Below are 24,079 nucleotides of genomic sequence, written 5' to 3' on the forward strand. Positions count from 1 at the left end.
ACGCCTTCAACCAAAATAGAAAGGCATGTAACTTGTTACTTCTGACTAGGATACATGATGAATTAGCTCTGAAAATAGTCTTCCAAAAAGGAATATGTCTGGCTGAAATATGGACTTAAATAAACTGGATCTAACTCCAACTGTTTCAGATGGCAATTGTTTGCTCGTTTTTTGTCCTTATTTATGATTCAATTGCATTTATTACAATGACATTCAAACACAGCATTGGAATCTATATATATTTGTAAGGCTTTAAATCTTACAAACAAGGCTCTTATCTTCCTGACAATAAATACACATTAGAAAGATGTTCCTCAGCAATAGAGGGCCATTTAATACAGGCAACATAGACCAGAGAATAACTACAGAGATGACAGAAACAACGGAAAGTGAAGGGCCTATGCACTGGTCCATTTGAAAATAAGCATGACAATATAAAGTTTGAATCAGAATCCTTTTGGGTGTTTTATTTTCACATTGGGAAGGCGACTGTTTATTAAAGATTTGTTGGTTTTCCATACTAAATGTATCTCTGTGTCGAGGTGTGAAAGGGCCAAAGTCTAATTTTAGACAGAGAGAAATGAGAGCAAATAGATCCTGACACCCACCACCTGCTCCATGCACTTAAGGGCTGTCCACTGGGCAGCCAATCAGCCTCTGTGTGTGTGTACGTGTGTATGTGTGTATGGGAACTAAAAAGAACTACAAGTCCCAGCATCCACATAAGTTCACTGTTTACCTCAACAAACAAAAGACTAATGAGGATAACAGTTTTTTTTTAAATTGGTCCAGTATTGGGCGAAAGCACTGCAGCAGTAATCCGCGCAAGTGGGAAATATATAACAGCTCAGTATTTATTACATCATTATGCAAAGGATCTCTACAGAGAAATAACACTTTTATTTACTCTTTGCTTGTTCCCAGTCTGTTTGTTATTGTGTCCAACCAAGACTCACTCAAGTAGAAGTGATTTGACTTATTGCAGGAAGAAAAAGGTGGACACGTGAGTGAGAGTGAAACGAAAGTGTAGATTAGTGTTGTCTAAAATATTTGGGTGAAGGAGAGCTAAGATTGTAATGACAGTAGGGACATTTCCTGCAACAAAGCAACAAAGAGATTTCAGTTATTAAATACTGACTGCGAAAGACAAAGAAAAGAGTTGTAATTCTCTGTAGGGATTATTTCCATTATGATTAAATATAATCTGAGCCTGTCAGTAGCAAAAACAAGCTCTTTGAGAGGACGTACATTGACGGGGTGCTATTGCCCCAAAGGATTATATTGCTGCTCGTTTTCATGGATAATAACTGCTGCGATCTGGCTCAATACTGGGCCGTATAAGTCCTGTATAAGTCCCTTAGACCTCATCTGATAAGAAAATGGGGTCGAGGTTGGAAAACCCTGCAGTTCATCTTTAGATGGGAACACCCTGTATGCAATCACAGTTATGTAATACTTATATGTTAATGTTGACTGTTGACTGTTTCAGTAGGTGTCAGAATATCCTGCAAATAAAGAAATCTCCGAAAGGGCTGGAAAAATAGCTTCTAAATTTGTTCTGTAAGATGTAGTCTTTAAAAACTGCTTTCAATCAGCTTTGTTGTGAAAGTCGTGCTTCCAGTCAACAGATTATTGCAAGGCACGCGACACCTACCCCTTTAAAGGCCCTGCGTGGGATATCCGTGTCACTTCCATTGGGTCAACTCAAAAGAGGAAAGTGTAAGTTTAGCCGAGCAGTAAAACAGACATGACCTCAACAAGTCTGTTCTTTGAAAACAGAAATCAACCAAATACATAAATCAGATAATGCACATTTGTTATTTGAATAACATCATAAATCTTAGTTAAACAAAAAGTATTGATCGCTGTAATATATAAATGCCTCAGTATTATGCAAATTTATCAATGTATCCAAATGTATATTTGACTCCTCATTTGTTCAAAAGTCCAAATGATGAAGGTGTATATGTTGGCCTATGTTTCTTTTGACACTATTACAGTTTCTTTGCAAACTAGTCCATATGGATATGAATATAACTATGCATCAAAGTAGCTCAGATCGTGCACTTGCTACGCCCAATGCGTTTCACTGCTTGCAGGCCATCAGGAGTAGCGGCGGCAGACAGGAACACGCGGTACCATAAGCTTGTCAGTCAGCGGATGCCAAATTTGATTGGGTTTACCTTTTGTGTGGTAGCTTGGGGAGTATGCTCGCAGCCTGCTAATCCCAGCATGGAGTGTGACAAGGACTGCCTCATCCACAACTGAGCCCCAGCCTGCCTATGGCAGAGGGCAACAGTGTCCGTAACCTATCCAAAAATAAAACTCCTGTAGCCCTGAAGCCAATACATAATACCACTGCGACAGGGCGACGGGCCTGTGACAGTTTGACCCAGATGGTGGGGGCATTCGGGAGCACTACCTGAGGAGTGTAACATCTTTGAGGAAAGAGTGTTGCTTTCTTACACTCTGCAGAGTGGCCAATCACGATGGAAGCTTAGGGTGTAAGGAATTTATTTCACTGCATGGACAGCTCGAATTTTGCTATTAGGGCTGTTTACATGAATTTAAATGAACATGGATACAAAGATACCCACACAAAACTATACAGGTAAGAGATATATCTAAGAAATCCTTATGCGTGATACCTTAAACCAGCCTTTCTCAAACATTTCAAGCCAAAGTCCAGTAGAGCTTGACCCTCAGCCTCTATAGCCCACTTAGACCTACATAAATAAGCCTGAATATATTAAAGTTTATAACTTTAATTGCATCATCATTAACACAATTGGATGTGGGTGTCAGTTTTCAATCATTGATTGATAGTAATGTGACATGGGATTGGTTGACAGAAAACTCTGTAGTGTCTGATGGGTCAAAAGTATTTGGCGTCCGTTTCTTCAAAAGTGAAGCACAGGTTTATAGATAAGTTGTTAACAATTAAGTGTATCATACAAACATATTTTGAGTAGCTGGGATGCAGCTGCGACTAATGGTTTGAGAAATGCTGCCTTTCTCAATGTTTTGAGCCTGTTGTAATTATAAACTTTACTAGGCCGTTCAATATGCCATTCAACATGCAACAATTGCAGGGTTATAAAGTTCAGCCAGAACTTTAAGAATTTATAGTAGCCCTTCCCAATAATTGTAACTTTGAAGCATTAACAGAGCAGTATTAGAGAGTGAATTCACCATATTTATTGGATCGTTCCTAGCCTTGGAACAAGATTAATTTGCGAGCTCATAATATATTTGCTCTGGCATATGTGTCTGGCCCCCCTCCCGTTCTGACAGATTTCCAGCAGACCTGGCCCAGGCTGGGCCAATCACAATGGTTTACAATACGGTAGAGGTTTGATACAATGACTCACATTTCACTTTTTCATTGAAGATCAGTCTTGCCTCGCTAAGGTTGATTCCAAAAGGATTTAATTTCAACACTTCTTTATTAAAATACTTTACAACTTTTTAGTAAAATGCTGCTTTTATTAGAATACTATTGTTATGTGATTTATGAAATTGTTACGTATATGTGTTAACCAAATATTATTAATATAGCATCATTCATATTCATTTTTTATATATATCCCATAGATTCCATATCCCGTTTTTATTAAGTATAATAATAATCATTTAGATGTTTTGTTTGAATATGCAATAATTAAGTTGTGTTATATGTATGCAGGTCTGGTCATTTTAGTTGCCTTGATCAAAGTCCTTTTCATGGAATTTCAATACAATTTGTAGATATTGGTTTGGCAACTTGTATGATGTGTTGTATTTTATTTTCTTAAAATGGTTCTAAATGTCTTGAAATAAAAGTTGCCTGGGTCACTGTGTTCTGTTGATGTTTGCAAAGACTTTACTTGATTGGCAGTACACAACTGTGAGGTTTGCAAAATGTTGAGATGCAAGATGTGGCGTTTTCTGAGTTTGTTATTACTTTAATGTATACCGTCGATTGTTTGTATTTATGCCCAAAAAAGGGCATGATTCGATCCAACCAACTTGATGCTTAACACTCCAACACATGGACAGAAATAAACTAATCTTCATTATGTCTTGTTCCTGAACCCCCCCCCCCCATCCCACGTCTGTTTGCAACTATAATTGTGTCAGATGTTTGCTGTCATACGGTTTTTCACAAAACTATAAAACCACAGGAATGGCACTAAAGATGCTGTAGTGGCAGTTTGCCATTGCTGAGTAGATGTAGAGGACACACACACACAGACACACACACACACACACGCACACACACACACACACACACACACACGCACACACACACACACACACAGACACACACACACACACACACACACACACACACACACGCACACACAAACACACATACACACACACACACCAACACAGTATGCTGCTCGTGAGTTATAGGCAGTTTATTCCACTTGAAAGGAGGTTTAATTTGAGAAGTTTGACACCTCCTTCATATTCGTTAAATAATTAATTTATCCCTGAGTTTGCGGTTCTTTTTGTGGAAATTGTATGTTCTGTTTTTTGGGGGGTTTGCATATTGAAGAAATTAATTATAAATAAGTCATAAATAAGTAAAACAAATTACAGCAGACCTAAACTGCCATTGGGGCGCCAAGAAAACTTTCATACAGGTGTCAGGGGTCATGTACAATCCCATAGGGGAGAACCTTGAACCTTGTCCCGGGCATAATCAGAAGCTGCCCATACCCTGCCACTACATGGGAATGTTGAAGTATGGCTACCTTGAAGTTCAGATGAAGAGTGTTAACTAGGCCTGCATCAATGTCCTGCATCAATCCTTGGGCCAGTCAGCATCCTAAATCCCTAGTGGTTGGAGAAACCTGTTTCGGACCCTGACATCTAGTACTATTGGAATCACAAAATATTGAACATAGAACCCTACCCATAGATGTTCAGTAGACTGAACATCTAGCCCTACCTTTTGGATTTCCTTACCAGCAGGTTTGAGTCTTCAGGCCCCAGCTCCTTCCTGTGCTGCTGGAGATCAGTTGGTGTGTAAACATTTTGGATTGTGTCATAGGTAAATAAAAGGCATTTGTGACAGTTGACCCTGTCACACACCAACTAGGTGACTTAAAGGCGACATATTATTGTGTGATTACAAACCGTTTTGAAAATCTGCCTCTTCTGACATCACAAGTGGGCGTATCTACCTAGATGTGTGCTGGATAGATCAGTATACCAGCCTACTAAGTGGACTGCTTTTAAATCCGTTAATGCCCTTGCCCCGCCGTACCTCTATGAGCTTCTACACCTGTACGCACCCACTCGCTCTCACACACACACACCCAGGTCAGCTGATCAGCTGCTCCTGAAGGTGCCCAGAACAAAACGGAAGCTCCTTGGCTGTTTGCGGCTCCGAAACTGTGGAACGATCGGCCTCAGCACGTCAGAGAGGCCTCTTCTCTGTCTGGTTTTAGACTGAGAATGCCTTGTCAAAAAACCCATCTCTTCTCTTAGACTTTTGACACTTAGGAAGACATTGCAATTTGAACTTATGTTTTTATGTTTTTATCTTATCTTTTATCTTGTTGTTGTTTATTATGTTGTACCATTGAGCTGTTTTCTTGTCTTTTATTTGTGATGTCTTTAACTAATTACTCTGTAAGGCACTTACAGAGTAATTAGTTAAAAAAGTGCCTACTGTAAGGCACTTTTGGTCAATGGTGGTTATTTTAAAGGGCTTATAAAAATAAAGTTGGATTGGATTGGATTGGACTTTAGCAAAGGTTGCTCATCTATCCTTAATACTTCTAGATGGACACGCCCACTTGTGATGTCAGAAGAGGCCGATTTTCAAAACAGCTTGTAAGGTCTAATCACACTCACACCTGGTGGTATAATACATCACCTTTAACTCGGCATCTCCAAGGACAAGTACATATACAGGTGTTTAAAACGAGTTTGTTGCACTTCTGACTCGAGTGTGTGTTGTGCTCATGGGTTTGACCTTTGTGCATTGATTGCCCAATGCATCACAGGTATGCAGCCTCACCCGGAGTCTTAACAACCTGACTCAACCAAACTCAATCCACAGCGTTATTCAAAGGGTAATGGGTTATGACTGTCCCAGCTGTTTGCCCCCTCCTGAGCCCCACTGTTGAGCCTCAGGAGTCAAGTCTTGAAACCCGACCTTATCCTGCCTTGAACAAGATTGTCACTAAATGGTGCTGACAGTCATGATAAAACAATTCATGCAGGAAGCAGGATCTTCTCAAGCTTAAATGTCCTAGACAACTAACTAGCTAACCAGCTAACTAGTCAACACTGTAGCCAAAACTATTCAAGTATCACTCTGCCATGTCTTGTATCAATTTTGTCTTCTTTGATTCTTTCTATATCAAATTCAGTCATTGTTCTTATACAATAACTGCAGTGTCAATAAGTTATGTAGGAAATATTTAACTTATTAATTTACGTTCTAAGTTTTAAATATCCTATTATTTTTGCTGAATTTAGTACAATGCTAAATAATGGACTACTTACTACTACTAACTGATTTACCAATAATACAAACAGTCTTCGTGCCTGTCTCACTAAACACCTAATGATTGATAATGTAGCTCATTGACTAAACAACTCACTGGCGGACTGAGTGGCAGCAAGTTGTCTGCACGCTCTGTTTTCTGGCGTGAAACACAGAGGCATTGTCTGGATGCCAATCTGATGTGTCACCACAGGTTGTCAGTTAAGACCACTCCCCATCTCTACCCCAGCTGGATTAACCCCTCCATGATAATTCCTGGCTGCCTTGTCTCCCTGTAAATATAGAAACAGAGGCTTCTCAGCTGCTCCTTTCCACAACCTGAGCCCTCTTCTACTATCCACAGCATTTCAGGCTTCTCCTTATGCAAAGCTGGCCAGCTAAAGATGTCAGCAGCCATTCATGGTACCCCTACCTCACACACATCCCCAGCCAATAAGGGGGGCTTGTGAGCTAACGTATCACTATAACACTAGGACTTGTTCTGAGTGCATACATTGCAGGTTCTTACAGACTAGCTGCATCACCAGGGAAGCCTACACCCATCTCCCTCTCTGAGGTAAGACCACTAGACTTTTGGCAGGCTCCTAAGGATATTTACATATTTTTTAGCTTTTTCCTTTTTCTCTTGGAATATGAATTATTACATTTCAATTATAACATTATCCCATTCTGGGATTCATAAAGTTATCTTGTCTTACAGTTAAATAGTTTGTTAATTGTGAAACAGCGATGACAGATTAGGATGAGTTTGAGGCTATTTATTCCATTGTGTTTTTTATCATTTCTTGCTACAATTCTACTCGCTGCAATACAAGCCCACCTGAGCCTTGTCAATGGCTCAGAATCTAGCATGTGACATGCATATGCGGGCAACGAATGTTGTAACAATGTGGAACATTTCAAATATATTCTGCACGGTATATTCTGTTTATGTACTGAGAAAATCTGAACTATTATTGGGTAATTTTTTCAGGACTTTTGTCTTACATTACTGCCTTTGATTTAAATGAATGGAGGTATTACTGTTTTATGGAATACTTTTTAAATCTTCATTTTGTGTGTAATGAGGCCTAAGATGTATTAAATCATTATTCAAATACAACACTGTGTAAATACAGTCAAATGTTGGTGAATGTTTTAATACACAAAAGTTGGATTCATTATATGTGGCACTTATGTGTACATTGTTTGGTTCCAAACTTTCAAATAGCGTTAATGTGACCGTTGAGCTAGTCCTTTAGCATATCACATTGTTCAATTATTAGCACTGTGCAACAGTGAAATAGGTTGATGACTTGGTGTTATGTCACTACTCCATGCAAATGAAAGGCTTTAGTCAATGATTAGTTGCTGAGCTAAAACAGTTCTGATTGTAGAGGATTGACTCTATCTGGACCCAAAAGATGCAATTGGCTTATATATACATTTTCATACCAGTAGAAATATTTTTAAATTGTCATCAATCAATCATTCTCGATTGTTCTCTCTCAACAACTTCCTCACTTTATCGCTCACAGAGAATATCACGGCCATCATTCTCACCATTACATGCCTCTTTGCTAGGCCATGAGCGTGGTTATAAACAGCACGTCGGTACAGTAAATCTAAGTGCACTGGCCTACTGTTTTCCATCCTGGTGACAATGTTGCAGAGACATACCCGGCTGGGCAGGCCCCTCACATGGTGGCCATCTGACAACAGCCTCCTGGCACTTGATGCTGAATAAAGTCACCACCTCTGGTTATTTAAGGACCCAACTTGTTCGTCCTTGGCTGGATAAAACGGCAGAATGTTTGACCTAGACATCAAAAGGCCACAGACATTCTCTATGCCTTCCGAAAAAAAATCACACCAAATGTCAGCACCAAATGTCAGCCTCATACAGCCATAAGATACACAGCAAGGCCAATGGTTGATGGAAATCTAAACGCAAAGTTATTAGTGGGCCTATTCATCAAAGACAATTCCTCACACAAGGACATTTGCTTGCGCTGATTGGGTTTCCGGTGCTATGAAGAGTCTCCAAACCCAACAGTGGAAGCTGTTCCTCTAATCCTGTCCATATGATGAGCTAGACAAGGAATGGATGCTGCACACAGGGATTAGAGATGCTATTTGGACCGGGCTCTCAGCTGATGGTCAGAAATATGATCCCCATGTAATCCTCAAAGACCTTTGCAGCTGTGCGATAACACCAAGTGTGAAGGAGTCATTGAAAGACACTTTATAAATATATATATCACAATGAAGTGCAAATAGAGTGAGAGTCTCCCTGGGTCGCTGTACAAAAGGCTGAGGGGGACTGCAAAACAAAAGGCTCGGATGTGGAAATGCTAGGTCATGGAACCGTTTAACCTTTCAGTTCTTCATTTCAGTTTGACTGTTATATGTGGCAGTGACATTACACTAAATGTGCTTGTTGAATTGACAGTGTGTATCATCACAAGAGTTAAACATTATGATGTTATTATTTGATCTGCTTGTAAATTAGATACTGGCACAATTACTTGACATGATTTTACTAACAGAAACAATTGATGGCGAAGGGTCAGATTTATAATAAACGTTAAATGTTATATTTTCCATTCCGACACCATCAGCATAGGTAGAGTTGATGCTCATCATCTTCTTCTTCCATTAAGGTGCATAGTATCTTGCCACCATGTCTGACACTGAGGACCTGTGAGTATTAAGCCATGATTCATGAACGTTAGTTTAAGCTGTGCCTGCATGCAATTAAGTATTTTGCCCTTAAACTGTCTTGTTCTTCATATTTCAGGGATCAGATGGAGGGTAAGTGTAAAATAAACAATTTATAGAAATTAGTTTAATTTCTAGCTATTTAGTTATAATAATTTCATATAAGACAGGGCTACAAGATAGCTGAAATTTCATTTGTATACAACCACCGAAGTGTCAATCCTACAGACTCTGTGGGGAGGAGTCATCGTTCCTATTATATCTCTGTGGGATTGACACTACAAAGCTCTCTATTTTTACAGTATTTCTCCATAGGCCTAAACAGTGTGGACCACACCACACTGGCACCAATGTCAACTATAGAGAAGCACATTGAAAACTGCAATAAATTAGATAATAAAAACTATTGACACAAAACTGAGAGAATTAAATAATAACACATTTGGTGTTTATTTAATTGAATAAATATTTTATGATGCCCTGCCAATGAAATGAAGCACAGATCTGGTTCAAGCTTAAACAATGTCTCCCCTATGTGGTGAGATAGATGAAAATGCTGTTACAGTGGGGATAAAAGATTACAAAAGTGAAATGCAACATTTTATCTACAAGTGATTGAAGTTCAGTCAATCTGAATAACAGGCAGTGGCTTTAGATATCGATATCTAAAAGATATCAATATCTAAATGATAATAATAATAATAATAGCATCTCATTCATGTTTGAATCAGCATTTCCGACATAATGTGATGTTCATGTTTTCTTCCACCACCTATTTGTTTCTCCAAACAAAAGAAGAGGAAGGTAAACCGTATTGATCCATATTGCTATGTTTATTATTTTACTAATTTTTCATCAATGCCAAGCCAACAAAATAATATGGCATGTGTTTGATTCTACAAGCCTTGACATTTCAGCTATTTTTCAATTGTATATTTATGCTTATCATTCTGCTGTAGTCTTTGTGTGATATGAAAGTATGATATGTCATACATAGCAAAACCACCCCTTCTGCATTGTAATAAGATCACATATATAGTACATAATTACGATTATCTATATATATTTATAAACATATTATAAGAAAAAATCCTGTATGTGCTTTTATGCTTAATAAATCTATATCTGAGTAAACATTTTAATTCTGGTATTTATTAATTCATTATAGCTCACATACTGAACTTGCATCCTTAATTCCCTCCCAAAAACATCTACACTTTGGGTTTTAGCGATCATATAATTGCCTCATGTGTTTTACTTGATCTTTTTATTTAACGTCCGCATGGTTTGTTTCTTCAACACTCGTATCTCCAGTCAAGGAAATGAGCCCGTTGTCCAATCATGTCACGTCCTGTCAATGAGATCTCATTGACAGGACGAGATCTCCTCCATCCATCGCCATGTCCTTCATGATCTGCTTCTCTCTTCTGTCCATCATCTGTCTGTCTGTCTGTCTCTCTCTCTCTCTCTTTCTCTATTGTTCTCAGCATCACTGCTTCGCTCCACCCCCCCACCCCCCACCCCATCCCTCCTTCCCACATCCAATCGCACACATCCATCCACCCATCCATCCACCCATCCATCCACCAATCCATCCATCCATCCATCCATCCATCCATCCACCCATCCATCCACCAATCCATCCATCCATCCGCCGCGTCACTGAAGCCATGTCTCTGTTTCTCCGTCCTCTAACGCCTCGGACCACAACACATCCTTCTGTGACATCTCCTTTGTGTGTATGGCCTTTCCCCGATCCCCCCTTCCTCCCCCTGGTGGCGTGCTGCATGCTGTGCGTGGCTGTAGCCCAAGATGAGGAAGTAGAGGTAGAAGTGGCACCCGAGGCCGAGGCCGAGGTAGAGGCCGAGGCCGAGGTAGAGGCCGACCCAGAGCCAGTGCCAGAGGTGGAGGAGGAGGAGGTGGTGCATGAGGAGGAAGGTATGTTGATCTTTTGTGGCTAAAAGACATTCACCCACCCCACAAAAAACCCCCTTTCCAGCTCCAAATTAGACGGCGATCCACTTCTGTTGCAGACAGAACCGAGCCAAGCCTGGAAGTGTCCATAGCCCTGGCTCTATAGTCACTTCCTTCTTGTGTTGCCATTCTTCATAGCAGCCAATTATGAAGGTGGCAATGTGCAAGGTGTGCATGGATGAAGGGAACACCGATTTGGCATTTCCTTTAAAAACATGTTTGATGATGAGACAAAAAAAAAGACGAAAAGTTTCATCAGTAGTAAGTCTACCATAAAGCTAATCTTACACTTTGTTTTTCCTGCCTCTCGTTTCCCCTAAGAGGGGTTGGCAAAGGTTTTTGGTGTATAAAGAAATGTCTAGAATATTAAACAGCAAGATATTTTTCATATTTGATATCTAAATAGTGTTATAAGGAGGAAAAGAAGGTAAACATTTTTCAACGAATTGCCTTCCATTCTTCACTCATAAGAAAATCTCATTGACATGCGTTCTTCATTTTATTATTTAAAAATATAGGATTTGTTCAGACAAACCTCATATATTTTTTTAGGATAAGGTTGGTTGTTTTTTTTGCAACACACCTTATTCAACCCTGATTTGAATGTCACTTGAAAAAGGCCAAAAGAGACATTCAAATCATATCAGACCATTTCCTTGTCTTTTATCAGTTTATATCTGCTCTCATAATGGGAGGAGAATGTGATGATGGCAGATGTTTGTGACTGTTTATCTCTGTCTAGTTGCTCTAAAGCATTTACCTCTGTTGCGGGTCGGTCAGGAGCTTTATTTAAATGTTTTGTTATAATTCTATTTATTTGTGCAACAATGCTTCTATGTTTTTCCCAAGCTGTGTTTACCCACAGTCATAGCCACTGCAAAGCTGTTTTGCTTCATTCTAGACATCATCAACCAGAGCTTACCTTTCCCTGACCCAAAAACAAACACATCAAATAAGTGATGACTTTCAGTGGCTACCACTGTTCTAGCAAACTAATATGTGCAGCTCTCTCTGTGCCCATGCGCTTGATAGACTCTGTACTTGGACAGTGGACAGGTTACTGCTGTGAAGTGCTGGTGGCTTTGTCCAGTGCCCGTGCTCATGTAACTAATGACATATCTTCTGCTCTTGCTTTGGGCGCTTGCTGCATGCAGAGGCCTATGAAGAGGAAGGTATGTGTATATACTTCTACATGTTAAGCAACCAATCAATCTGCTACGCTGTTGGCCCGGCAACTTTCACCGGACCTTCCGAGGTCCAGTGGTATAGCTTTGGTTGGTCCCGGAAGCGTTGCAGCTGACCCTTTCACAGAGGCATCACCGTAGGGCCAACACAGGTACACAATGTACCTGTAGGTTTTATGGGGCTGCTCTTGTTATATACCAGGGAACGGGTAGTAGACTAAACTAGGGAAGATAAGTATACCAGCCGTGCTCTGGTTACGTAAAATTAGCAGGCCCATAATACATTTCATGAGCTACACCTGTGTTGCCCTATGAGGATACCTATGTGAACAGGGTCAACAGAAACTTTAAACTGGTTTGTTTTTAGAATTGGACTGTGTCAGCGGGGCAGAGTTTCATAAAACCAGTGTGATCATTTTCATTAATCCTGGGGACTCGCTGCAGATCCCAATGCTCATCTGTGCTCTGCTTCTTCTCTGTTTTTTTGTTTGATTTCATTCCATTTGCATGACTCGTACGCCACCAGGGGAGGAAGGAGATCAAGATGGTATTTTGTATTTTTTGCTGAGTCGCTGTTTGCCTTGCTTGTGAATCTCTTGGTTTTTCTTTCCCCCATGTTTACGAATGAGTTGACCCCAGCTTAATATGCTAATAACAAAGGTAATGTAGTTAAAGGATAACCGGGATTTCTTCAACCCGGACTCTTTTTGCTCAAGGTGTACAGGACTCATGCAATTGTCCTATTTTTGAAATTGGTCAAGTAGTGAGACACTGCACTGGTAATACGTGAAACATGCAATAATGCAATCCTTTGTTGCATTAGTGCTCCGTCAATGTAAGTAATCTTAAAGTGCTTGTTTTTGCCACTGACACAGGCTCAGGTTGTTATTTTAAGTGTCTGACAATATTATGGAAAAGGATCCCGACAGGGAGCTATAACGTTTTTTTTTCCTTCTTCTTACTTTTCGCTTGATCTGGACTGTTTGTCGCTGATTCCAACCAAGTCTCTCTCAAGATGAAGTTTCTCTTAAATCTCATGTTGCGTTGTTGAAGGAAATTTCCTTTTTGTCGTTGCTATCTCAATCCTCCTTCACCGAAATTATTTTAGCTAACTAAGCTATGCTTTCTGTAGTCCATCAGAACAAACTATTGCTAGCAGTCCTCTCTCCAAATCTCAGTCACGTTTCTACCCTTCCATTCCTGCCACAACCAAACTCTTGCAGGGCTTCTCCTTGAGACTTAGACCACGAGACTTAGTCAGTCACAAAAACAAGGTCGTTGTTTTATAGAGTCGGTGGCAAAAACAGACTTTTAGAGTACGTATTTTGAAAGGGCACTGTTGCCCCAAAGGATAACATAGCAGCCTGTTTTGCGGGTTACGGCTGCAGGGTTCATGCTCAATACTGGACCAATATCAAAAAGTTTTGTCGGCATTTGTTCCTTAGACCCCAAATGATGGGAAAATACGTTGAAAAATCTTGAAGTTAGCCTTTAATAACAATAAATCCCTTTCATTTAATAAAAGGATAATATTAACAGTCGGGTATTTTGGTTTATCTGAACAAAAAACAAACAAAAAACTAAACTTTTTGAATTGCATACAAGTAAAACAAAGTAATACCAGTCACCATGTAGGCCAATTTATTCATACTAGCATACTGGAGGTATGTTAGATATTGATTTTTTTGAAATACTAACTCACAGAAAAACAATAACATTTAGAAGGGAAGTCATTACAATATGAGTGAGATATATAAAATAAACCTATTAACATAACCTAAACATTATTTTACTTTCTGAAGTATGTTGAGGGTATTTTAACTTACTCAACAAAGTCTAGTGCTGTTTATAAACAGGTTATTAAGTGGAATGTTCGCCTTTTGAATTCAAATTGACCGTATGCTATCAAATGTAATTCTGTCCTTGTAGTGTGAAATCGTCTCTTACAGTCCTTGAATGTAACTGCGTTTGTATTTCCCCATCACTAACCAAACTCCTCATATCATGCTGTTCTAAACAGAATATATTTTGGGTTTCTTACAATTGTAACTTTTGTCTCCTTTCTTTGACGTGTTAATGCTGGACAGAGGAAAAGCCAAAGTTCAAGTGAGTGGACTTTGTTAAGCAGCTGTCATGAGGAATGTACATGCAAAGATACTAAAAACATGTCTCAAAGTCGATCTCAGATGAATTTACATAATTAAGTCTTACATAATACTTTTATTAGACCCAGTGCTCCAAAGATACCTGATGGCGACAAAGTTGACTTTGATGTAAGTACAATTTAATTGAATGTCATTCTGACCCATTTTGGTTTAATTCGCCATAAAAAGCTTACTGCTGGATAAATAATGCTCACTTCTATCAAGTACATTTACATAATTATAAAGGCAAAGACATATACAGTGGGGCAAAAAAGTATTTAGTCAGCCACCAATTGTGCAAGTTCTCCCACTTAAAAAGATGAGAGGCCTGTAATTTTCATCATAGATATACCTCAGCTATGAGACAAAGTGAAAAAAAAAATTCTAGAAAATCACATTGTCTGATTTTTAAAGAATTTATTTGCAAATTATGGTGGAAAATAAGTATTTGGTCAATAACAAAAGGTCATCTGAATACTTTGTTACATGCCCTTTGTTGGCAATGACAGAGGTCAAACGTTTTCTGTAAGTCTTTACAATGTTTTCACACACTGCTGCTGGTATTTTGGCCAATTCCTCCATGCAGATCTCCTCTAGAGCAGTGATGTTTTTGGGCCTTCGCTGGGCAACACAGACTTTCAACTCCCTCCAAAGATTTTCTATGGGGTTGAGATCTGGAGACTGGCTAGGCCACTCCAGGACCGTGAAATGCTTCTTACGAAGCCACTCCTTCGTTGCCCGGGCGGTGTGTTTGGGGTCATTGTCATGCTGAAAGACCCAGCCAGAGGTTTTCACTCAAAATCTCACGATACATGGCCCCATTCATTCTTTCCGTCATACGAATCAGACGTCCTGGTCCCTTGGCAGAAAAACAGCCCCAAAGCATGATGTTTCCACCCCCATGCTTCACTGTAGGTATGGTGTTCTTTGGATGCAACTCAGCATTCTTTCTTCTCCAAACACGACGAGTTGAGTTTTTACCAAAAAGTTCTATTTTGGTTTCATCTGACCATATGACATTCTCCCAATCCTGTTCTGGATCATCCAAATGCTCTCTAGCAAACTTCAAACGGGCCCGGACATGCACTGGCTTTAGCAGGGGGACACGTCTGGCACTGCAGGATTTGAGTCCCTGGCGGCGTAGTGTGTTAGTGATGGTAGCCTTTGTTACTTTGGTCCCAGCTCTCTGGAGGTCATTCACTAGGTCCCCCCGTGTGGTTCTGGGATTTTTGTTCACCGTTCTTGTGATCATTTTGACCCCACAGGGTGAGATCTTGCGTGGAGCCCCAGATTGAGGGAGATTATCAGTGGTCTTGTATGTATTCCATTTCCTAATAATTGCTCCCACAGTTGATTTCTTCACACCAAGCTGCTTACCTATTGCAGATTCAGACTTCCCAGCCTGGTGCAGGTCTACAATTGTGTTTCTGGTGTCCTTTGACAGCTCTTTGGTCTTGGCCATAGTGGAGTTTGGAGTGGGACTGTTTGAGGTTGTGGACAGGTGTCTTTTATACTGATAAGGAGTTCAAACAGGTGCCATTAATACAGGTAACGAGTGGAGGACAGAGGAGCCTCTTAAAGAAGAAGTTACAGGTCTGTGACAGCCAGAAATCTTGCTGGTTTGTAGGTGACCAAATACTTATTTTCCACCATAATTTGCAAATAAATTCTTAAAAAATCAGACAATGTGATTTTCTGGATTTTCTTTTTCATTTTGTCTCTCATAGCTGAGGTTTACCTATGATAAAAATTACAGGCCTCTCTCGTCTTTTTAAGTGGGAGAACTTGCACAATTGGTGGCTGACTAAATACTTTTTTGCACCACTGCAGCTACAATGGCTGTGACCAAAATGTGGGGCTACTGAATAGCTACAAATAAATAATCATCATAATCAGAAAACTACTGCTTGTGTAACAGGGATGTAATCGCTGACATTGTCCTTGCCTTGTGTCTGGGAAGCATGTCTCCTAGGCAGCCCAAGCTTCTATGCCTGCACTACTTATCCCTAGTCTCTCAACACTCACACTTGTCATGCAAACGTAGTGGTCAACTTGACCACGGTGGCTAAACTTTGATTGGTATTCTGCTCTAGGACATCCAAAAGAAACGCCAAAACAAGGACCTGGTTGAGCTGCAGACCCTGATTGACGATCACTTTGAGCATAGGAAGCAGGAGGAAGAGGAACTCATTGCCCTGAAATCAAGAATAGTGCGTTTTCAATGTCAAGTGTGCATGAAGTTCAACTCTTTAAACTTGGTTGTTGTTTCAGATTAATCTATGATCAAACAAACACTTGTCTGTAAATGGAGGAAAGCTATAATTTGGCCAACTCCATAATCAAGACTTCTTTTTTTTTATTTGACAACTACTATGCTACAACTCTCAATGTGTAGATAGACATATTCTTTTAATTTGCAGTTTTTGTATTGCTCTTGAATTTCTATTTGTATCCCTTTTTTTATTCTGCTACTGGCTGCTATGGCGGACACATTTCCCATCTGGGCTCAACGAAAGCCCCATCTTATCCCCCCGTATTTAACTCTGTGGTGTGGTGTGGTGTGCACAGGAGAAGCGTCGGGCTGAGAGGGCCGAGCAGCAGAGAGTTCGCTCTGAGAAGGACAGAGAACGGCAGGCCAGACGAGAGGTATAACCGGCCATCAACCATCTCGTGCTGCCGTCCACACCCCAAACACTCTTCACCATGCCCTCACTTTGATGTGCAATCGTTTGTCTTGACAGGCTGAGAGGGTTAGGAAGGAGGATGCTGAGGCTCAGAGGAAGGCTGAGGATGATGCAAAAAAGAAGTCTGCCCTAACAAACATGGGGTCTGGATACAGTGGTCACCTGCAGAAGGTAAAGGACCAGCATGGACACACCTATTTAAACACACACACACACACACACACACACACACACACACACACACACACACACACACACACACACACACACACACACACACACACCAAGATTTTTAAAGCTGGGTTTTTCCATTAAGTTCCTTTTTTTCAAAAAAAGGTTTTGTATTTATTAGTTTCAGTGTTAGTTTTGTAATATGGGGTATTTTTCAGGGACACACAAAAACAGACTCACACACACACAAACATACTCACTATTTGCAAGGTGCTCAGGTTGTCCTGACAAACACTATATAAATAATATGAATTATTAGGATTATTAGGATTACTCAATAAGATATAGCTGATAAAGGGTTAGGGTTAGACACACACACACACACACACACACACACACACACACACACACACACACCCACACACAGAACATTAAGCAACAACAGTGAATCTCAGGTGTGCAGGCTGACTCCTTGGGGGGATGGTGTCATGTTGCAGGCTGAGCAGAAGAGAGGGAAGAGGCAGACGGAGAGAGAGAAGAAGAAGAAGATCCTTTCGGAGAGATGCAAACCGCTCAACATCGACCAACTGAGTGATGACAAGCTAAGGTGGCCCACACACACACACACACGCAAACCTATAAACATACACACACACACACACACACACACACACACACACACACACACACACACGAACCTCCAAACACGCATCTATGCTGCAGGAAATTAAAAACAAGACAGTAAAGGACTGGAAGAATAGGGTATACATTTGCTGTATGTCTAACTTTTATTTTGCTCACAACAGAGAAAGGGCACAGGAGCTGTGGGAAGCAAAGCATAACCTGGCGTCTGACAAGTATGACTGCCTGGAGAAACTGAACAGGCAGAGATATGAGGTTATCTGTCTATCTATCTATCAATCTATCAATCTATCTATCTATCTATATCTATCTGTCTATCTATCGGTCTATCTATCCTTCTCTCTATCTGTCTATCTATCTATATTATCTGTCTTTCTGTCTGTCTGTCTGTCTATCTATCTCTATTTATCTCTATCTGTCTATCTATATATCTGTTTGTTCTGGCGATGTCAGGCTAAAACAGTGTTTTGTACAATTGTGTGAATAACCATCTGTCTTACAGGTCATCTCTCTTAGAAACCGTATTGACGAGCTGCAGAAACAGTAAGTCACTCCTCCACATGGACACCACTTCACAACCCATGATAAGGAAATGTCTCCACATATAGCTACTAAAGGGAACTTGACGCATACTTATTGGTTACACAACATATGCTGTGTCCAACTGGTGGGAAAACAATCACACCTCTTTTCCAATAATCAGAAGAAATCCTGCAGAGATCATATATGATACAATACTCTTTGTGTAATACAGAATGTCCTTGTTACGCCCCACCTCTAGTTGGCCCTACTGGGGCTAACAAACCACCCTTGACCCCAAATATCAAAGGACACCTTTCACAAAAACCCAACCAGTGGGATTTATTTACATAAACATATGAAAAGGACACGACATTAAGATATACAACAAAGTCCAAAACATAAAGACAAGACAAATCCCAGAGAGGTGGCACGACCAGCCAGCAGTCCCATGACCAAAAGCATTCCCATGGGAAGGGGAATCTGTCGCTTTTAACTCCGGTCTTGATGAGCGGTCCAGGTGCTCCTAATCAGCTTCACTGATGCAGCACACCTGAGCATGGGCTGAGACATGCCAACAGAACAGGGACAAACACAGAAAGCAAGCCCCCTTCTGAGGCTGAAGTGTGCACGTTTAACTTGATTGTGCCCCTGCACCACCCAAAGACCATTGCACTGCCACTGCAAGGCCAGTGGGGTGTAGAGGGGCGTAACAGTCCTTAATTATTGATTTTTTACGAATGAAAACACTTTATTAGAAATGTGTAAATATACTTCCCCAATGTCCCATTATAGCAATATTCTATCAGCTGTGAAATTGATGCCAATTGGTGGGAATCTGAGGTTACCAATAACCATATTCCTTTTTCATATTTTTTAATTTTATTTCTTATGGAGGATATCCTTTTAAACGTCATGCATTTGTAATTGCCTACGTATGTAGGTGTAATTTAAGCATTCATTAAACATTTCACTAAATAAACGGTAGGTATATAGTCTGGTACAGTTTTTCTCAGTCGCTTTGGTACATTTCTCAGATCAGAATTGAAATTGTCAAAACTACCTGTTCAATCTTCACATCATTGTGTCACTTGTGCACATCAAAAAAGCAGTTTCTCATTTCTTTGAACAAGTTGCAAATGCTTTGGTACATTCATGCAAATGATTATGTACAATTCTCTGCTCTTTCCTACATTATCAATTGCTTATGTCATGTTGATCAAAATGTATTGTAATGGGCCTCTATTTAATAGTCTCACCCCCACAACATTTAGGCATTAGTTCATTGCATAAGTCTTTACATGCAAAATGGTTGAACAAGTTGTCATAATATGTCAAGCATATTTCTATACATTTCCATTAGACTTTTTTTCTAAATCTGTCCTGAATTGGTAAATTGCTACCAGGTGAATCTTGACTTTCTCTAAAGAAGGGAAATGTGTGAAGTGTTAGATCAACCAACGATCAACCAGTTTACTGAAATAGCTCAAAGGTGCATCTCCTGAACCATGAACTGGCAAGTATAGATATAGCTGAAGCACAACACAATGTTACATTGTCTGACAATGGAAGGACAAGGAATTGGACAGGGGTCAACAGCCAGAGAGAAGAAGAAGAGGAAGAGGAGTGAGGCTGCGTGAGAATGAGAATTTGTGGCCCAACAGACAGGAATGTCCAGAGGTGTAGGAAGACTGCACTGTAATTCCTACAGCAAAGCATGTACAGTTTACCCTAAGGAGATATTCCAATGTTCACATTTCTAGCAATGACATGGTCTGTCAACAAATTACAGTACAAACAGTCAAAGTGTAAATGTGAATCTTGTCCAGTCTCTTGCAATCAATCTCCCACATGCACTAAAGTGTAACTTACAATTTATAATAATTGTCTTCAAAACTTTAGCCATAGTTTACATCAGAACATCCCTCCAGAGTACACTGTTATATTGACAACATGACTTAGCAATTTGACTGTCTTATCCGGACACAATGACACAAGGACTTCATTGTGATGGCACTGACATGTTCATTGGCACAGATATTTACTTTTGAGAAACGAACTAAGGACTTTGAGCAAGAGACTGGCTTTTGCATGAAATCCAAGGTGTTTTGCTATATGTACGAATTGTTTTGAGAAATGTACTTACTGTTTTGCAAATTTCAATTCTGATCTGAGAAATGTACCAAAGTGACTGAGAAAACTGTATTGGTGGATAGCCTGTTTAAAGTGGTGTTACTTTCCCTGGCTCTGCTGGTTGTAACTGTGGAATGGCGCTAGGTGGCACTTCGGTATAACATTGCTCACACCTTTTTTCGCGCCATTGGCGCCTTGCAGCAGCAAGAAGGGAGCCGCAGCCCGTCGCAGGAAGTAGAGCCATGCTCCGCCGCTGGGGAAGAGGCCTCGCGATCACCAGGCCCCGCAGGACCAGGCGAGATCTCTGCAGAGAACATACACTGGACTGCTCTTACCGTCTTATTATTATGTTCTACGACAATATCTATTATTAAACTGAAGTCACTTATTTCTATTGTTCCTCAATACCGGACCGCTGTTATATTCTGATTTTTTTTGTAAATACATGTGACTGACCCTTCAGCTGACTTGTAGCTCTGCCCTTTACAGCGCAATAAACTCCCTCATACAGAACACGGGGTCTGAATGTGTGTATGAGGAGAAATTCACCTTTGATTTGTGATTGATGGATGATTATTTTTTGTCACTATATTATACATAGGTCTCCATTATTATTATTATTACAATCATTATTATTACAAAAAAAGGAAGCCACTTAAAGCCTTCAAAAAAGTTTTATTAGTGAATCATATTGTACACTCTAGAACGCTCTAGAATACTGCCAAAATAGGCTCCAACATGGTTTCTTATTTTGTACATTTGTACGATACCCAAGTAAAAAAATATTTAATCAAAATAAAATAAAAATCTGTAATCTAGCCAACATAAGGCTAACAATCTCCCTAAAAAGGTCACAGTTAAATAAATAGGCTAAACGATTGCATTCCCGCTTGGACGGGCCTTTTGGATAATTCTTTGGTTTGAACTATCCCTAGCCTAAATTGTTATGAACCTATTAGGCTATTCGTTGATTTCCGTGGCTTTTTCCAAAACAATAAAATTCAAAGCCTACTTTTCTTTTGATCGAAGGCAGTTGGTAAGCATTTGAATGTTGTCTTGTTTTTACTGCATTGCAGATATTTTCAAAGAAAACGCTTGAAGCTCATGAAGAGAATTTGTTGGCGCGCTTTCGCAGTCAACTCGGACAAAAACACCAGAAATTAAAATATATAAATATTTTTATTGAAATAACATTCACACGTAATAAATATATAAACATTTTCAACGTTTGAAACAACGTATCAAGCATCTCTAAACCATATACATATTTAGGGGTGTTTGGGAACTTTGATGAGCTTGCTTTTTATCTTAAGCATTTTCTTTTTTTTTTTAGAATTGTTTTAACAATGGTACAAAATGGTCCGCTTCGCTTCTCTCAATCGGTCAGTAGGCTCTAGATGGCATGTTTAAAACAACGGCTACTGATTCTTTGGTATCTTCCATTTATCTTGCAGACGTCCCAAACGTAAATGCATTGGCTCACGTTAACAGCCCCAGGAAGGCGAATAGACGGCATAGTTCGGCTGCTTTCCTCTGAAATACATGATGCTCTTTTCTGCTGGTAGGCCTGTGCCAGCGTTCACAATACAGCCATTGCCATGCTACTCAAACTTTGGATTTCAGTAGGCGTCTCGTTTGTACTGCTTCAGAAAAAGGACTTGGGCATTAGGAAGTGTCTTAATTCTTACTTGCGTGTGACTTTGGGGCCACCTACGTTTATCCTAATAGAATAGGAATATAGCTTTGCTTGCAATCATGGAATAAATTAGTCTGCTTAGGTTTCCTAGGCTTCACAACACTTGGTAGTTTGTGCTGGGGTCCCCAGAGATCGTCCCGCAGCTGTCAGACGACAAGGGGCTGGCGTCCTCGGAGCCGCTCTGAGGGGGACTGGGGCTGCCTTCCGACCCCTCATGACACGTGTGACTGCAGGCCGCGGGCTCCGTGGTGATCCGCTGGACGATGCTCGAGAGGCAGTCCAGGCTGGAAATGACCGATTTTTTGCTTTTGGAATCTATGAGGAAAACAACAACAAAAAAGAATAATGTTAATAAATTAAGAAATGAAATGGATTTGAAGGTGGACCCACAGGCATGTGGGAAATAATTAATAACGTATCAAAAATAAAAAGTCCAACTGCCTATATTCTTAGCATTTCAATTGCATGGGAGTTTGAAAGCGCCAGAAAGATAGGCTACATTTAATAAGAACAAATCAAACAATTTGTGATTGTTTGAAGTGGACTTACTCACCATTTGGCGTTTCTTTAAAGTAAGAGCTGTCATAGTTCTTCGTTGTACATGGGTGACCGTTGAAATCCATCTGCAAAATCAGGAGGAGACACATCTCTGTTTAACACATCATTATAGTGGGGGTCACATATAAGAGCAAGAGTCAATCATGTCGAACCGTGGAATCGCACGGGTAGAAAACATCAAAAAACATCTACCGGGTCAACTAGGCTATACTGCTATGGCTCACATGTCAAACTCTATAACTTACCATGCCGTCGGAGCAGTTGGACCGAGGGCTGGAAGCGTCCGAGTCCCCGCTGTAGGGATCCATTTGCACCTGGAAGTAAGTGTCCTCCTGTCCTCCACGCAGCAGGGCCTGCAGCGACTCGATGTAACTGATGGCGTTCCTGAGGATCTCCACCTTGGGGAGCCTCTGGTTGGGGTTGGTGGAGGTACATCGCTTTAGTGTCTCAAAAGCGTCGTTGACTTTGCTGAGTCGCCGCCTCTCCCGCATGGTGGCCGCTTTCCTGCGGTCCGCGTTCGTGGTCTTCCTCTTGCAGGCTTTGCACGCCCAGAGAAGACACCTGCCGGCCTGGTGGTGTCCACTCGGCGCCCGGATGTGCTCGTCCTCGTTGTGGTGGCTGTCTTCCGACTTTAGGAGACTGACGTGCACGAGTCTCGGGTCAAGGTCCTCAAAGAAGTGCATGTCGCTGGTGTTAAAACAAGGGTCATCATAGAAGTCATCTGTGGAGGACAGAGGGAAAGGAATATCCGGCAAATCCATGTTTTTTTCTCCGCCAAACTTTTAAATATATCAATATACAAATCAGGGAGTTTGTGTCCTGGTGCTTTCTGTAGAAGTCAAGGAGGACTTTATTTTTAAGGGGCAGTATTATGTGTAGGACTGGACTCCCCAGCTCTTCTTGGCTACATGATGCCTTCGGTCGGCTTATAAACAGTAGCGCGTCTTCAGGGGCGTGTCCTGCAGCAAACCGTTATGCAGTCGGCCAATAGGAGCCGTTGTAGTGGCAGGAGGTATTTTCTATGAATTAAGAAATGCCCGGTTGTTTTCAATCTGCACTACTTCGCATTGTGTAATCACTTACCTAAAAAATAAATTGAAAATCCAATTTGTTTTCAATTTAGTTACGAATTGGCTATGGACTAGAATAATAATTCGACCTCTAAA

General features: G+C 40.5%; 2 protein-coding genes across 2 annotated transcripts; one reads left to right on the forward strand and one right to left on the reverse strand.

The window, feature by feature from the left end:
• Nucleotides 1-9,170: 9,170 nt before the first annotated feature.
• Nucleotides 9,171-21,145, forward strand: LOC307075806 (troponin T, fast skeletal muscle-like; the record flags this gene model as incomplete). Its single annotated transcript, XM_079736499.1, has 14 exons — nucleotides 9,171-9,190; nucleotides 9,288-9,301; nucleotides 11,015-11,146; nucleotides 12,337-12,354; nucleotides 12,893-12,913; nucleotides 14,454-14,472; nucleotides 14,594-14,639; nucleotides 16,604-16,720; nucleotides 17,079-17,156; nucleotides 17,252-17,365; nucleotides 17,863-17,972; nucleotides 18,172-18,262; nucleotides 18,510-18,550; nucleotides 20,861-21,145. 14 exons carry the CDS (start codon nucleotides 9,171-9,173, stop codon nucleotides 20,895-20,897), a joined length of 858 nt encoding a protein of 285 aa, XP_079592625.1. The 3' UTR covers nucleotides 20,898-21,145.
• A 1,304-nt stretch (nucleotides 21,146-22,449) lies between these two features.
• Nucleotides 22,450-23,674, reverse strand: LOC307075622 (myoblast determination protein 1 homolog 1-like; the record flags this gene model as incomplete). Its single annotated transcript, XM_079736274.1, has 3 exons — nucleotides 22,450-22,670; nucleotides 22,909-22,978; nucleotides 23,159-23,674. 3 exons carry the CDS (start codon nucleotides 23,672-23,674, stop codon nucleotides 22,450-22,452), a joined length of 807 nt encoding a protein of 268 aa, XP_079592400.1.
• Between the last annotated feature and the right edge of the window lie 405 nt (nucleotides 23,675-24,079).

This window comes from Pollachius pollachius (genome assembly GCF_949987615.1).
Source record: "Pollachius pollachius genome assembly, chromosome: 5".
Taxonomy (NCBI): Eukaryota; Metazoa; Chordata; class Actinopteri; order Gadiformes; family Gadidae; genus Pollachius; species Pollachius pollachius.